The sequence below is a fragment of the Pararge aegeria genome, chromosome 3 (genome assembly GCF_905163445.1).
Source record: "Pararge aegeria chromosome 3, ilParAegt1.1, whole genome shotgun sequence".
Classification (NCBI taxonomy): Eukaryota; Metazoa; Arthropoda; class Insecta; order Lepidoptera; family Nymphalidae; genus Pararge; species Pararge aegeria.
In genome coordinates, this window is record NC_053182.1 from 15316655 (window position 1) to 15333698 (window position 17044).

General features: G+C 35.5%; 2 protein-coding genes across 2 annotated transcripts; both read left to right on the forward strand.

Annotated features, from left to right (window-relative positions):
* The first annotated feature begins 68 nt into the window (after window positions 1-68).
* On the forward strand, window positions 69-11145 carry LOC120637064 (myosin-VIIa-like). The gene is made up of 11 exons (XM_039908667.1): window positions 69-381; window positions 948-1205; window positions 2235-2419; window positions 2932-4139; window positions 5332-5576; window positions 6260-7084; window positions 7230-7568; window positions 7639-7850; window positions 7923-10249; window positions 10335-10831; window positions 10916-11145. Exons 1-11 carry the CDS (start codon window positions 358-360, stop codon window positions 11111-11113), a joined length of 6318 nt encoding a protein of 2105 aa, XP_039764601.1. The 5' UTR covers window positions 69-357; the 3' UTR covers window positions 11114-11145.
* Window positions 11146-12375: 1230 nt separating this feature from the next.
* On the forward strand, window positions 12376-16825 carry LOC120637073 (inactive peptidyl-prolyl cis-trans isomerase shutdown-like). The gene is made up of 4 exons (XM_039908689.1): window positions 12376-12798; window positions 13626-13938; window positions 14959-15158; window positions 15933-16825. The coding sequence occupies exons 1-4, from the start codon at window positions 12749-12751 to the stop codon at window positions 16672-16674; spliced, it is 1305 nt and encodes a 434-aa protein (XP_039764623.1). The 5' UTR covers window positions 12376-12748; the 3' UTR covers window positions 16675-16825.
* The last annotated feature ends 219 nt before the right edge of the window (window positions 16826-17044 follow it).

Consider the following 17044-nt stretch of genomic DNA (forward strand, 5'->3'; position numbering starts at 1 on the left):
ATTGGAGTTTCTTTACAAAAGTATAGTGCTAAATGCAAGTAGCATAAAACAATATCTGTTGTTTATCAATTAACAAACAATCAACTTATTGATGAAATCCAATCACACAAATATATAATTTTATTATTATACATAGATCCAAACAAATACCAATGGTCATGTTATGTTATCTTTGAATATTTATGATAAGATTATCTATATAACTTATTATCTATGTAATGGCGATAAATAATCTAGAACATTGATAAAAGTATGGCAGTCTTCGTTTTTCGTTAGTATGATGATGTAAAGCCAGGGATGTTTTGGAAAGTTAATATTAAGTAGAATCTCAAAGAACAAGTGCATCTAAAGTTCAAAATGGCGGATCGGATACAAATATCGGTAACATTCTTATACTGTGCATTGCTTTCTCATTTTTTAATCTGAAGAAGGAGAAAAAAAAATGCTCATAGAAACCAAACAGACCACGGGAAAATATTCGATTTCAGTACGATAACATAACCCAAAGATATACTTTTTAATGTTTTTATCCATCTGTAGCGGTGATAGCCTTAGTGGTTAGGACTTTGGGTTCACTTTCGGAGAGCCGAGTTGAAATCCCAGCAAGCATCTCTCTGACTCTCTGACTTTTATAGGAAGTTTGCATGCCTGAGAGTTTTCCATAATGTTCTCAAAGGCGTATGGAGTCAACCAATCTGCCTTGTAGTCCGCCGGTAATGGGTTGATATAATGTTGATGTCTGTGTGTTTAAGTTTATCTTCAGAACGCCAGAATCTATTTTAATGCGACCTTTAACAGCCGTAACACTGTCTGACGTAATTTAGGCTAATTCTTAAAAACGACAAAGAACCGATTTTAACTTAACTTTTTCAGTAAGATAATAAAGGCATTTAAAATAATTGGCATAGGTTACGTATAAGTATATTTTCTTACTAATTATTTTTCAGGACTATGTCTGGATTAATCCAGATAAAAAGTCTGAATTCGATGTACCAATCGCTGTAAAAGTGCTCAACAGTTCTGGAGGTAAACTGCAGGTCAGAGACGACAATGGCGACGTATTCATAACAGCTGTTACTAATGTCATCAAACCATTACACTCGACCTCCTTGACGAGTGTCGAAGACATGATAACACTTGGTGAGCTTCAGGAACATACAATACTGCGGAATCTGCATATTCGTTACAATCAGCAACTGATATACGTAAGTGTCGTTAATTTTGATCTGCCAAATATGTACTCACGAATGTTAAGAGAATGAGCAGTTATTGCGCTTTGTAATGCTAGAGTGCATGGGCTATGCGTTATGTTGGATGGAAGTGACTAATGTTACCAACTTTCGTGACGCGTATTAGGTCGTAATACACTTAGCAAAAGGTGATAGTCCATTAGGTAGGACTTCGACTTCACTTCCGGAGGTCCGAGTTCGAATGCGCTGCTGGCCTCTAACTTTTTTAAGTTATGTGCGTCTTAAGCAATTCAAATATCACTTGCTTCAAGGGCGAAGGGTCGCATGGTGGACTACGGCCTTAATCCCTTCTTATTGTGAGAGGAGACCCGTGCCCTGTACGGCTAGCATGAGCAGGAGACAATTATCTCGCCGGGGAAAGGTTAACAATTTATCTTCTCTCATGGCTTTATAAACTCACACTGGCGCACAAGTGGATATAATATATAAATGATATATGTGTAATAATAAACGGGGATAAACTTCTCCTTTTCCATGTTCCCCTCCTTTAGCAGGTGGAGACGTTAATTATATAATTTTTGTATCCGCTGTAGTGGGCCAGTAATGGGTCGATGATGACACTTAGTTCGCTTTGAACGCTTCTGTAGATTCAGTTATATTAGATTATAGTTTACTAGCTTTCGTGATATACTACCTTCATTACTGCAGCGGCCAGCAAAAGAGGCATTGATGGACGAACGTGTTGGAAGAATATTGTCAAAATCATACTCAAATTTCCAAGCATGTTTGACTAAAGAGATTGCGACTCTCGAATTCAAGCAACGGGGTGGCTAATCCGTTGCCACACTTGCGCCATGTGAATTATACTCAACATATTTACATCATTTCGGCGGTGGATGTGGATGATAATAGGTAGAATAATCTTCAAAAATTTAATTCTGCACACTTCCTGTTTCCATGTTCAGGGCGATCAGTATCTATGATGCCACAGATTAACTTATTTATAATTACCCAGTTAAATATTTGAATCCTTTTGAATTTCAGACGTATACCGGTACGATGTTAATAGCAATAAACCCATACGAGATACTACCAATATACACAATGGATCAAATACACTTTTATCAAGATAGTAATATAAGAGATATACCGCCACACATATTCGCCATTGGGAATGAATCATACAGAGAATTATTAGAGACATCATCGAATCAATGTGTCGTAATAAGGTAGGTACATTTGACATAATAATTATATCGCCCATTTATCAATTGCAATTAATTTTATCAATAAGTGTATTCTTAAAAAAAAATGTGGGAGATCCAGTGGGAGATCCAGGGTTCGATCCCCGGCAGGGTCATTCGAGAACTTATAATTTCTGAATTTTCTCTGGTCTGGTCTGGTGAGAGGCTTTGGTTGTGACTAGTTATCACTCTACCGACAAAGACGTGCCGTTAAGCTATTTAGCGTCCCGGAACGATTTCGCGTAAAACCGATTAGGGGTGTGCATTTAATACAACTGCCAAATCTCTAACAGGTTAGCCTGTTACGATCTTTGACTGCATAAACACATACCAGTACTTGAGATTGCAGTCGAAGACTAACTTCTAGTGGAATGAAAAAAAAACAAAATAAAGATAACCTACGGAAAATTTTAAACAGATTAGACGTCCTAGTCTAATCTAATTTGACAATTGCTTCTAAGTTCTAAGTTTATTATTTATTTTGTTTGTTACTGCAGCGGTGAAAGTGGTGCCGGAAAGACAGAAAGTACCAAATTGCTTCTGCAGTATCTAGCAGCTGCAAGTGGTAAACATTCGTGGATCGAACAACAGATTCAGGAAACAAATCCTATTTTAGAAGCGTTCGGGAACGCGAAAACGGTCAAAAATGATAATTCATCCCGATTCGGAAAATACATAAATATCTACTTCAGCAGTAAAGGAGTAATTGAAGGTGGAAACATTGATCAATATTTGTTGGAGAAATCGCGAATCGTGGGACAGAATAAAGGAGAGAGAAACTATCATATATTTTATTCACTCGTAACAGGACTGTCTGCCGATGAAAAAAAGAAGTTGGAACTTGGACAACCTGCGGACTACGGGTATCTAAACTCGGGAAATATGTTAACTTGTGATGGCCGTAATGATGCCATCGAGTTTTCTGACATAAGGTCTGCATTCAAAGTTCTCAGTTTTTCGGACAGCGATGTTTGGGAATTATTTGGCCTCCTTGCTGCGATACTGCATTTAGGCAATTTGAAATTCAAGTCTTTTAACATAAGTAATATTGAGTCCTCTGAAGTAGCAGATGCCATCAATGCAAATAGGATTGCGTCTCTCTTGGGTGTCAATAAGGCCAGGTTTTGTGAAGCATTAACCAGAAAAACATTGATTGCTCATGGTGATAAAATTGTATCAACTCTCTCAGTGGCACAAGCAATAGAGGGTCGGGATGCGCTTGTGAAAGCTATATATGGCCATATTTTCGAATACGTAGTAGATATGATAAATAAAACTCTGCATAAAGATCAACAGCTTTCTAGTGGATCAGTTGGAATATTAGATATTTTTGGTTTTGAGAAGTTTGAGTCGAATAGTTTTGAACAACTGTGCATTAATTACGCTAATGAAAACTTGCAACAATTTTTCGTGAAACATATTTTCAAACTTGAACAAGAACAGTACGAGAAGGAAGGGATAACTTGGACAAATATTAACTATACTGATAACCAAGAAAATCTTGATCTATTGGGTCAAAAACCTATGAATTTGCTCTCGCTTATTGATGAAGAGTCAAGATTTCCTAAAGGCACGGATCTTACGTTGCTCTCTAAACTGAACAGTAACCACAGCAATAAAATCTGTTACATTACTCCGAAATCAACGCATGAACATAAATTTGGCGTAAAACACTTCGCTGGAGATGTGTTTTATGAAGTTAAAGGTATGGTATTGTTTACCCATTTATGTTGAACTAGATGCAACGTCATCACAGTATTTTTTTTTATTTTTATTAACGATAGGCCAGCGTTTGACGACAATCATGCCCGTTAAAAGCAATGATGAGGTCTAGGTTGGAGCACGCTTGCCTAGAAAAAGCCTATTCACTCTATCCTTGAAGGTACTCAAATTATCCGTGGCAGGAAACACAGTTGCCGGGAGGGCGTTCCACATCTTAGCGGCACGTATCAGAAACGTGGATAAAAAACGTTTCGTGCGTGTTGATGAACCACATAAGGATGCCACCACTCACGGTGTCTCGCTGTTCTGTGGTAAAACGGGGAAGGAGGAACTATGGGAGGAACAAGATTGTGAAGTTCCTGAGCACACTCACCGAAGTATATCCGGTAAAAAACCGATAAACAGGCAACATTGCGTCGGTGCTGGAGACTATGTAGTTTCGACTGTGTTAACGAATTGTCGCCTATAATTCTCCTGGCGCGACGATCTACCGAATCTAAAGTTTCAAGCTGGTACTTGGCAGAGCCACCCCACAGGTGACTACAGTACTCCATGCTTGTTCGCACTTCAGCTTGGTACAGTGCGAGGCGTTGACCTGGCGTGAAGTACCGCCTAACTTTATTAAGGATACCAAGTTTTATAAAAATCCCGCGGGATATCCTATTCCCATCTTTAGGATTTACGCTATACAACTTTTAATGAAAACCGAAATTTAGAGGAACACACAGGCATTAGAGAAACATTATGTAGGTACTGCTCTAAGACTTATCTGTGAAATCTAAAAGAAATCAGATACAGCCCTATCACTTTCAAAATTAAAGTCATGTGTCTCCTGTCACTTTATTAGGTACGAGTAGCGTAGCTACAATGCGCGTGTCTGTCTATTATCTTCAATAGGGTTGTCACAAGTGTCAAACAATTAGAATGTGTTGAATTCGTTTAAATAAATATGCCTCTTTTGATTTCATATTTTTACAGGGTGATTCCTTATGAAATATACTTATGCATCCTTCAACATTATTTCGTAATTCGGTTACAAGTTGTAGGTATATGTGCTAAATATCAACAATATCGGGAAATTGGTTGAAAATAGTTAGCAAAAAAGGACATATTTTCTCATTTATAATATCGGAATGGATTATGTTGAATTTATAGTACAATGAAATGAATTTCAGGTTTTTTAGATAAAAACAGGGACATGTTGACTGCAGATGTTAAAGAGTTGATATGGGACTCCAATAACTCCTTTTTAAAAAGTTTGTTTCCAATTGATAACGTAACACCGCAAAGTGGAAGTCGAAAAGTGATCTCACTAAGTCATCAATTTAAGACTTCGCTTGAAGCACTTATGAAGACTTTATATGGATGTCATCCATTTTTTGTTAGATGCATAAAACCCAACGAGATTAAAAAGCCACGTGTAAGTATTTTTTTATAACGGCTGACTAGTGCACCAGGAATCACAATCGACTAGTAAATACAGAATTAAATATTTAAGAACTAACGAGTTGGAATTATGTCGATAAAAATGTGTTGCTATTTGCTATAGTTGCTGTTGTAAAATATACAATTGAGGAAATTGTATATTTTACAACAGGTTCGGTAAGCGAGCTCGATAAGGAAGGGCCGAGTGTTAATCAATGTATCATACGTGTTGCGTAATACGATTATCATCACACTAACGAGGAAAAAAATAGGCTTAACTTTTAAATACGTTCTCAGAAAATAACTGACCATGTAGGTTTGTTTGGAAACGAGGCACGAGTTGCTAGTGCCTCGTTAGTCTCGTCTCGTCGTAGTCGTTTGATTATTACCGGCGGAGTAAAATCTACTGCTCTGCTTTTTTCGCGCACCAAGGTAAAGCAACATAAAGCCATTTAAAATGTGTCTAATATTTTGGATTATGAGCCTTATATCGATGTAATAAAAACCATGTTACGAGCAAGTGTGAAGAAAACATATACTTATGAATTCCTCTAATTCGAACGAGACCAGCCGTTATAACCGCCTATTTTCCGTTGATCAGTAAGGTCACAACATCAGTAACCCTAGTAAACTAACAACTGATAAAGGAACATATTTTTTAAAAGCCATATTTTTTAGATTTTAGACCGAGCTTTATGCATTCGCCAACTCCGATATGCAGGATTAATGGAGACTGCAAAGATAAGACAGGCAGGTTATCCCATAAGGTATTCGTATTCAGAGTTTGTGCACCGTTATCGCCTTGTAACCGCTGGCATACCACCCGCAGAGAAAGCTGATTGCAAGAACGCAGCTAAAAAAATATGCAGCGACGTTCTTACAGATCAAGATTACCGATTGGGCCATACGAAGGTATTCCTTAAGGATCATCATGACGCTTTATTAGAAGAATTACGACATAAGGTTCTCATAAATGCAGTTATCAAAGTGCAAGCAAATGGACGAAGGTTTATATACCGAAAAAGATATTTGCGATTAAAACACGCTGCCATCATTGTTCAGAAGCATTTCAGAGCCCGTGGCTTTAGACACAAATTCTTGATTATGAGAAGGGGATATCTACGCTTACAGGCAGTCATTAAATCAAAAGAACTGCGAAAAACATTAATTAATTTAAAGAAGTTTTTCAAATGTTTTCAAGCACAATGTAGGGGCTATCTTGTAAGAAAATTTGTTCAAGAAAAGGGCAGTGTCATAAAAGCAAAATTGTTACTATTACATAAAGAGAAGGCGAATTATTCAGGCGATCCTAAAAGTGCTGAAAATGAATTCGAGAAGAAATACTCGGAACTTATGTCATCGATTTGGATAGCTAAGGATATAGTTTCTGATAACTCGCAGAATAATAATATCATCGATGATAGATACGTTGACGATGTTTTTGGTTTTTTAAAAGATACTGCAACTCCAGCTGGCACAGTGCGGGGAACTGGATTTGGAATGGTAAGTTTTCTATGGTAAATATTACTATCACTTAAAAAAACATAAGTCGACGGTGACAGGTAATTGTTTTAAAGCTAAACTTAACCTAAAGAGGATATAAAGCCCATGTACTAAAATAAATTATAGATGTGTATTCGTATTTTAGACAGCAACAACGAAACCAGAATTGTCAACTATTATAAAATTACCTCAAGAACCAGAGGATGAACAATTTGATGAGTTTAATTTTAAAAAGTTTGCGGCGACGTATTTCTTGGGAAATATAAGCTGCCAATATTCAAGGAAGCCCTTGAAACATTCGCTTCTGGATTTACCATCACCTATGGATAAAATAGCGTCTCAAGCTATATGGATTACAATATTGAGATTCATGGGTGATATAGCAGAACCTAAATATGCAGATGATAAAACAGACAATGTACCCGTCATGACCAAATTGTATGATACAGTTGGACGTGCCTTTCAAAAGAGCAAAGAATTTGAAGTAAGTAACATAAGATATTAAATAAATAAATTATTTTCTCGAATACAGAAAATTTTCTTTTTATTATTAGGATTTGATTCCAAAAGATTACCAAGGCAACAGTAAAATGATACAGAGAACTCTAAAAAGGCAAACAAAATTAAATGATGAGTTTATGAAAAATCTGATTAACGACGAATTGACGAATGAAATGTACAGCACTTGGTTGAATTCCCGCCGGAGTACAAATTTAGAGAAACTACATTTTATTATCGGTCACGGAATTATCAGAAAAGAGTTACGGTAAGTGTTACTATAATATTTACAAAAGAAGATATAATTTCATAACTTCTATCATATTGTTTTTAATTGCAGGGATGAAATTTTTGCACAATTATGTAAACAACTCACCAATAATCCTTCTAAAGCATCCTATGCTCGAGGATGGATATTATTTTCTTTATGTGTTGGCTGTTTCCCACCTTCTGAAAGATTTATTAAATATTTGCGGTCATTTATTCGTGAAGGACCACCTGGATATGCACCATATTGCGAAGCAAGACTTGTAAGAACATTCAAAATTGGTCCTCGAACTCAACCACCTAGCTGGTTAGAATTGCAAGCTACTAAGACAAGGAAACCAATTTTACTAACCGTGACTCTAATGGATGAATCAATGAAAACAATTCAGTCCGATTCAGCTACTACAGCGGAAGAGGTTTGTCAACAAATAGCAGATAATATTGGATTGACAGACTCGTTCGGATTTTCGTTATATATAACTTTATATGATAAAGTGCTTTCATTGGGAAGTGAAGGAGAACACATAATGGACGCAGTTTCTCAATGTGAGCAATTTGCTAAAGAACAAGGAACGTCTGAAAAACATGCTCCTTGGAGATTATTTTACAGAAAAGAAGTTTTTTCACCTTGGCATAATCCAGTCGAGGATCCCGTGGCTACAAATTTGATATATCACCAAGTAGTCAAAGGAGTAAAGTTTGGAGAATATAGGTGTAACTCTGAAAAAGATTTGGCGATCATAGCAGCACAACAACATTATATTGAATATGGACCGAGTATAGACCCTAACATACTAAGGAAAGTTATTGTTAATTATATACCAAATCAATTTATCCAGTCCAACGATGTAGCTTTGACAAAATGGGAGCATCTTGTTACTAAAGCATTTGAAACATCTACTAGTATACAGACTTCAGTAGACCCTTTACGGTGCAAGGAAGATATAGTTATATTTGCAAAATTAAAATGGCCGATGATGTTCTCGAGATTCTTTGAAGCCATTAAGCTGAAAGGAGAGACAATAAATAAAGATCTTGTTATTATTGCAGTGAATTGGACTGGAATTTATATCGTTGATCAGTCGGAACATATACTTCTCGAGATTTCGTATCCCGAGGTCACTTACGTTGCCTACGATGATGAAAAGGATTACGACAATGTCGGAAGAGTAACTCTTAGAACAATACAGCAAGAAGAATTTGTATTCCAAAGTGTGGATGCAAGTGAGATGAGCTCAATTATCATATATCTCATGGATGGTTTGAAAAGACGTTCGATTTATGTTATATCTCAAAGTGAATCACAGGGTTTCAGTGAAGCAGCCTCATTTTTGCAATACAAAAAAGGCGATCTTATTACTCTCTTACAAGATACTACAGGAGAAACACTTATGAATGCAACATGGGGTTACGGAGAATGCAATAAGGAAGAAGGTCTATTTCCAACTGAGCAAGTGTATATTTTACCAACATTGTCTATGCCTCCTGCAACAATATTAGAAGTATTTAAAAAGGGAAATATAAATAATACCGAAAAAATTAAATCAAAGTACAACACTATACAAAGGAAGCGAATGCATACTTTAGAAAAATATGCAAAGGATCATTTTAGAGAAAATTACGATATTAATTCCACTATAACCAAACAATCAACGCTAACTACTGCAAAAAGAACTGTTAGTGGAGATCTTTGGGCACATACTCGTGAACCCATGAGACAACCGCTGCTTAAAAAAATTGTTAATGACGAAAAATTATCCAAAGCTGCGATAGCATCATTCTTTGCTATTCTTAGGTATATGGGTGATATGCCAAGCCCGAAGGCAAGATCTGTTACTGAATTTACTGATGAGGTTTTTAGATCAGCTTTATCAGAACCTAGTTTACGCGATGAGATTTATTGCCAGATTATAAAGCAATTAACAAACAACAGAATACAATTGAGTGAAGAAAGGGGGTGGGAATTAATGTGGCTTGCTACTGGTGTTTTTGCTTGCGGTCCAGTTTTGGTTAAAGAAGTTGTAGAGTTTTTAAAGACTAGGCCCCATCCCATAGCCAAAGATTGCTTGAAACGGTTATTTAAAATACAAAGAGGTGGTTCTAGAATGTATGCACCATATATGGTCGAAGTTGAAGCGATCCAACATAGAAGTATGCAGATATATCACAAAGTTTACTTTCCTGATGATACTGACGAAGCGTTTGAAGTCGATTCATCCACAAAAGCGAGGGAACTGTGTGAACAGATAACGGGACGCCTTAACTTAAAAAATAGTGATGGGTTTAGCCTTTTTGTGAAGATTGTAGACAAAGTCTTTTCTGTCCCTGAAAGTTATTATTTCTTTGACTTCATCCATGAACTCGTGGAATGGATGAAGCAGACTCGTCCAGTGCGATCAGGTATTTACATATTAACGATGTAATTCGTATTTTCACTTGCGCACAAGTAGGTACTTCAAAATAAATTTATAATTGTTAATTTCAGCTGGCAGTCAATTACAAATGAGCTACCAAATATTTTTCATGAAAAAGCTCTGGATCAACACTTTTCCTGGAAAGGATAAGAACGCAGATCAAATATTTTACTTTCCGCAGGAATTGCCAAAATATTTGCGTGGTTATCACAAAACTTCCAAGCATGATTTATGTGAATTAGCCGCACTTGTTTATAGAGCTAGATATGGTAATGACCAGTCCCTACTGCCGCAAATTACACAGATGTTAGAAGAGTTTATACCATCGGATATGATAAGAATTCAGTCAAATTCAAATTGGAAGTCGGCAATTGCTTCAGCGTATTTAAAACATGGGCCAATGACTGAAGAAGAGGCAAAGGACCAATTTCTTAAACGAATATACCAACTTCCAACATTTGGTACTGCCTTTTTTGAAGTAAAACAGACTTCTGATCCTTCGTATCCAGAAATGGTTGTAATTGGCATTAATAAAAATGGAGTTAGCGTGATTCATCCGCAAAGTCGTGTAAGTTTTTTTAAGGGTTTGCTTTGGGTTTATTTCTTAAATATACAGATACAGATGTCCTAACATTTTATATGCTTTTTTTAGGACTTGTTAGTGACTTATCCTTTCTCTGAAATATCCAATTGGTCTTCGGGTAATACATTTTTCCATATGACGATGGGAAGCTTCCTCCGTGGGACCAAGATCCTTTGCGAGACTTCATTGGGATATAAAATGGATGACCTAATATCATCATATATTGCTGTATTGCGTCAGGCGATGAAACAAAAACGATCTCAGTGATCCAAGGGTTGTGAAGAAAAATTTAAGTTATTGTTGTTCTCAATGGTTTGTCAATAAAAAACTTTTTTGGACATTTTATTACCTTTATTTACGCCTCATATGATACGCACAAAGATGATTGGTTGAAGCGGAACATGAGCATAGGACATCATATTTAATTTTAAAGTCTCCCCGTGTCTTTGCTATTACGATCGCATCATCGGTAAACCGCAGTTGAGTTATGGACCTACCTAGTCGCCGTTAATATTTATGATTAGTCTATTCCAATTCAGAACCACTGCCGTTATTTCATCATCACCTGGCGCCCTGCCGTTCTCGAGCTGTTTGTGAGCCACTTTAATCTCGTATAGGCTGATGTCAGGAATATCTTCGGTATAGTGTCGAGGCTTTAGGCCAAACTCTCAATAAGCATCTATTCAAAAGAACAATGACGAAATCATATTCGACTTTAAAACACAAAACACGCTTAGACCAAACATATTTTAAATATATATTATCTTTATTTCATCTAAAATTGTAAAAACCTGCCTGGCTTTTAATAAATAATAATTTATATTTGGTACAATTTCAAACTATTATATTCCATTTTTTTTTTTTATATTCCGTCTAAGGAACATTTATACTAGGGTAGAAACATTAAATAGATCCACTTGCCTCTACTATACTATAGTACTCTAGAGGTCAGTGGATAGGTAGCAGTATTCTTTTGTTTTTTGATACAATTATTATTATATTGATAAAAAAAAACCCTAAAAACCTGTCAAATAGTACCTAATAAAATATGGAGGGTAGAGGTAAGGAGAGTCATCTTATATGGGAGAAAAGTTCAAAAATCCCCCACAATGGCGCTGGTGGATGCAAATTAAATTCAAATTCAAATTCAAATTCAAATTCAAATTCAAATTCATTTATTTCAAGTAGGCCTACTTTATAAGCACTTTTGAAACGTCAAGTATGCATGTTTGTGTGACTCTACCACCGGTTCGGAAAGCAGTTTCTACCGAGAAGAGCCGGCAAGAAACTCAGTAGTTGCTCTTTAGCATGTAGATGCACAGGATATGGTATGAATGTAGCAATCGTAGATGAATTGAAGTATGCCGAGTTAAAAAATTTAATGTCATTATCGACTAAAGTAGTTAATTATTGAGAATTTCAACAACTTACGTTGTACAAAATCATACACAGATGACTCTCCTTACCTCTATCCTCCATATAATAAAAGAAAAAATTAGACAACTAACTTAAAATCAATAGTCACAGATTATTGATTATAAGTTAGTTGTCTTCCGACATTTCCGTAAAGTTTGATAGATTCTGTACGGAATGCGGAATACCTAGCAGTTTCAACGTGTGAACTTTAAATAATTGTTCTTAGGGACAAACCGTCCTTCTTAAATTCATGAACTACAAAAAAAAACCTGTGTGCTCATTTCTCAATTCCTGTGGACTATAATTCTCCACGAGTACTCGGGAAATAAAAATCATAATTTCACAAGGCGACAACAAAGATTGATATTCAAGAAATAGTTCTAATTGAATTTCTCTCATCCGTATGATAAGAAAATAAGTACGTTCATAAAATAAGGTGCCCATAAACGTATTAGTCACAGGAAAAAGCTAGCAAGGCTTTTAATAATGAGCTACAGTGAACCTAAGGTTGCATTAGAAACTGGCTTGGATCTGGGGTTTGTAATATGATAATTTTTAATCAAAGTTTTTCTTAAATTTGAAATTTCTGTTTCTGATATTTTGATGTTGATCTAAAAAGTAACAAGACAGGGAAATTGGGTATTTCTGTTAAATTACCTTTTGTACCAACTTGTAGCCAACCAGTCCGTATTGGATAAGGGTGTAGGGTCTTAGCTCTTAATACCTCTCTCCTGTGAGTTCCCAGCTTTGGGAAGATGATGATAAACTCATCATTACAATTATTTTTTCATGTCTACTGGACTGAAAATAGGGAAATAAAAAGTTTTAACATATATTTAGTGCATTTTTGCTTTAAGATGAATAGCTAGGTTACTGAATCACAGGCATGTAGTAAAAGTATTACAATTTCACTTTCTATGAAGGCTTTCAAAAGGCACTATTGCCAGAGAGATCTTCGCTACAATCCCACTGGTTCTGTAATTGAAAAAAAATGGATGCCTATGTAATAAATAAAATATATGTTGGGTAACAAAGGTAGTTTGCAAACATTTCTGATACCACTGATATAAGTACATAGGTTTATGTGAAAATGCAGATGATGGGATTAGACAGGTTTTAAAAGTTAAATAACCTGCCCCTTATGTACCTTCTTATTAACTTCTAACTTTAACTTGCTCAAGTGGAAGTTCTGAGCACATTGAATTAGACTCTAGCTATTGCAACTACCTGTAAATTTGTAAGAGCGGCAAAGGCAGACTAGGTCTGTGCACCAATTTCAGAACATTTTTCATATTGCAAGGTTAATGGAGAGAATTGATTACCCATCACATGTATTTACATTGTATTCATTTTTCATTTACAGACAGTTATGCACAACTGGCTCAATATTACATATTAATGGGGATTACGAAGATGACTATCATATAGAATTAGACAATAGTTACTCATGTAGTAAGCAAAACAAGGCAGAGTATATTGGAGAACCAGTGCAGTGTTTTGATGAATTTGCCAAACTACTGAAGCCAGTTGATGACAATGGGCTTGTTAAGAAGAAGATTCTAGAGGAAGGTGGAGGGTTGCCATTGAATAAGGGATGCACAGTTTCCGTTTGTTTTGCAGGATTTTGGGAAAGTGAACCTGAACCTTTTTACTACACAGAATCTGGCAAACCAATGGTAAGAACTAAGAAAAGTTATATATGCTATTATAATCATAGTTAATAGGAATATATCATATAGTGTGTTATTAATTAATCAATTATTTTATGCTCTCCTATGCAGGACAAGGCCTGTGGTCAAGCAGTGGGACATTAAGGGATCTAGTATGGTGATCTATTCATCAATTATTATCCTCTACCCTATGGCAGCACTTTGTAGCAGGTGACAGTAGTATGCATTGCATTTTAGGATTTATATTATAATAAATAAATATACTACAACAATACACACCTCGCCACCTAGCCCCAAAGTAAGCGTAGCTTGTGTTATGGGTATAATTATTTATGTATATATAATTTTATATTATATATACATTAAATAAAGGCCTTCAATTAATAGAAATATATATTGTAGTTTGACTTTACTTACTATACTGAAGAAATGGTTAAAATAAGACAAAGCTATGTTGTCTGACTGAAATTTAGTGTTGTTTATAAACACTTGACAAATTTAAAGTAAGTTCTAAAGATTTCAGATGCTTATGGGGTTTTTGATTAATTAAATGATGTCTTTTTACCCTAACTGTTTGGCTAATGTTTCAATCAGCGCATTAGCACTGTCCCAAACACTCGCGAATTATAAAAGTGGCGTCTTAATAACTACCCCTTTTCTAAACGACGATGTAATTCTTCCTGCTTCTTGGGGCAGTGCAGGACACCAAGTCGCAGTGTTACGTCGATCGTTGCCGATCTATAATTATTGTGGTTGCCACTATCTATACGGTCCCCTACCAAAACCGCAGCACTTTTTTGGCTGGGTTGGTGGTTGTTTAGCTTTCTCAGGGTATGTAATGTGTTTACCTAGATGGATGCATTAAGGGCATGGATGGATGGATGGTTCAGGGCAGATTTAAGATTGATGCAATGGTGTTTACATCTCTTGACAGTCTGTATATGTCCATGTAGTTACTTAATGGAAGAATTTATGCATCAAGGCTGCATTCTTATATTGTAACAAGAAATCGTTTTATGTTTCCAGGTTGCAAATTTAAATGAAAATGGCTTATTACCTGGCATTCAAATGGCTATAGAGTCTATGTTAGTAGGTGAAATGGCAGTATTTCTCTTATCATTTCAAGTTATGTATGGAGAAATGGGGGTCCCACCTCGGATAAAACCAAAAGCAGATTGTTTATTTTATGTACAGTTAACTAAAAGCATTATTACACCTAAAGATGGGTAAGATGAATTTTAATACTTTAAATTTGAACTAAGTTGTAAAACAAAGAACGTATAAGTACCTATTAGCTGCTGCCCGCAAGTGATTCTACATTAATTTAGGTTTTAAGAATTCCATACAAAATATTTATTTGCCAAATTTTATCAAGATAGCAGCAATGCTTAGTCATTCAAAGATATAAAAAAAAATAATGCGCAAACGTTTGGATTGCATGCATTTCCGGGATACATGATCTAGTCCATCAAGGATCCAGATTCATTATTAAAATGTATCAATATGAAGCAAGCCGTGCTAAATTTCATTCAGAGGATTTACAACAGTTTCAACTGAACGTGTCACTGTATGGCATAGTTAATTATGCTATTTAACAGCAAGAGAGACACTGTGTAAGTACAATAATATTAAAGTACTTAACTTTTTAATTTAACAATCCACACAATCCCAAGTACAAAATGAAGGGATATGAGCAAAGAAGTGAAGTACACAATACTCGCTGCTCTTTGATGGGTTAACTTCTCTACAACTACTATCCCCAGCTAGCACCGCTTTTGCATATGAGTGTATAAAGTGACTAGTTTTTTTAAAGATTTTTTTTTTACGTATGACAACCATCCAATTAGAATTACCTTTATTATAATTTTAATTATATATCAGGCTCATAGGTCTTAGTGAACAGTGGTAATGTAATGTTTTGTTTTCATTCATTGACTTTGATTGTAGACAACTGTATATTTTATACATTATTCTTCTACAGCTGTCTTATATGATTTCAGGGAAATAGATTTTGCAGAACCTAACACATTTAAGAGAGTTCACCATCAAGTACAATTGTTATACAGTTCCGGCGTCACCTTGCATAAAATAAAAAATTATCCCTCAGCAATACAATTATTTAAAAAAGGTGTTAATATGCTTCATAAATGTAGATTAGCTGACGAGAATGAAGAAAATTTACAAGTGAAACAATTAAGAAAGTTATATATCAATTTAGCAATATGCTACAATGCTACAAAACAACCTTTGAAAGCATGTATAGCATGTAACGAGCTGAATAGGATAAGAAGTCTATGGAATAATGCAAAAGCTCTCTTTCAAAATGCCAAAGCTCTTAGAATGATTGCCCAGTTTGATGAAGCTCAAAGAAAACTAGAAAAAGCTTTAGAACTACGCCCAGACAGACATGAAGAAATGCAACAGGAAATGGCATTAATCAATCGATTAAGAGAATCGTGCAATCGAACTAGACTTGTCGAAAACAGATTTAAAGACTCTATGCCCAACTTGATTACTGATAATTTCAAGACTGAAGTGGATAACTTAATAAAGAATTTCAAAGAAGATGACAATCTTTGTAAATTGACTTTGCCGGGAAATCTAAATACAGCTGAAATGGAGTATATAAAGAAAGCGTGTGTTAGGGAGAATTTGTTTTGTAATAAAATAAAGGAAGGTCATTTACTTGACAAAGATGAAGCGGACGATTCAATAGAATCTAAAGCTGAACTGTACATATAAATACGACTTTTCTTTCTATTGTTTATACAGTATTAATACAATTTTGTTTCCAGTCGTACATACACCATCAGAATCGAAGTGTTAAATAAGTCATTCAAAGAAAAGGTGTTGATTCAGTTGTTAACAAGAAAATATAACTATCCTTGTGGCATCACTCTCTTATTAATTAAAAAGGTCGCCCTTAGGAACTTTTTATGAGTCTATTGTCTCTATTAGAAGCCCAGAAAGCGATTACAGCAGCCATTGAGACTGGCTATCTAATCACAAAGGTTTAAATTGAATAATTATGTCAATAGAAACCAATTGAAACCTAATAAAACTAACATTCTTTATATGGTAATCGAATTGATTCCAAAATAATTTATTCGCG

Coding starts and splice junctions, on each gene's coding strand:
- LOC120637073 (XM_039908689.1), top strand. CDS start 12,749: ATGAGCTACAGTGAACCTAAGGTTGCATTAGAAACTGGCTTGGATCTG. Junction 12,799..13,625: donor GAAACTGGCTTGGATCTGGG/GTTTGTAATATG, acceptor TTTCATTTACAG/ACAGTTATGCACAACTGGCT. Junction 15,159..15,932: donor ATTATTACACCTAAAGATGG/GTAAGATGAATT, acceptor ATATGATTTCAG/GGAAATAGATTTTGCAGAAC.
- LOC120637064 (XM_039908667.1), top strand. CDS start 358: ATGGCGGATCGGATACAAATATCG. Junction 382..947: donor CGGATCGGATACAAATATCG/GTAACATTCTTA, acceptor ATTATTTTTCAG/GACTATGTCTGGATTAATCC. Junction 7,851..7,922: donor ATTATCAGAAAAGAGTTACG/GTAAGTGTTACT, acceptor TTTTAATTGCAG/GGATGAAATTTTTGCACAAT.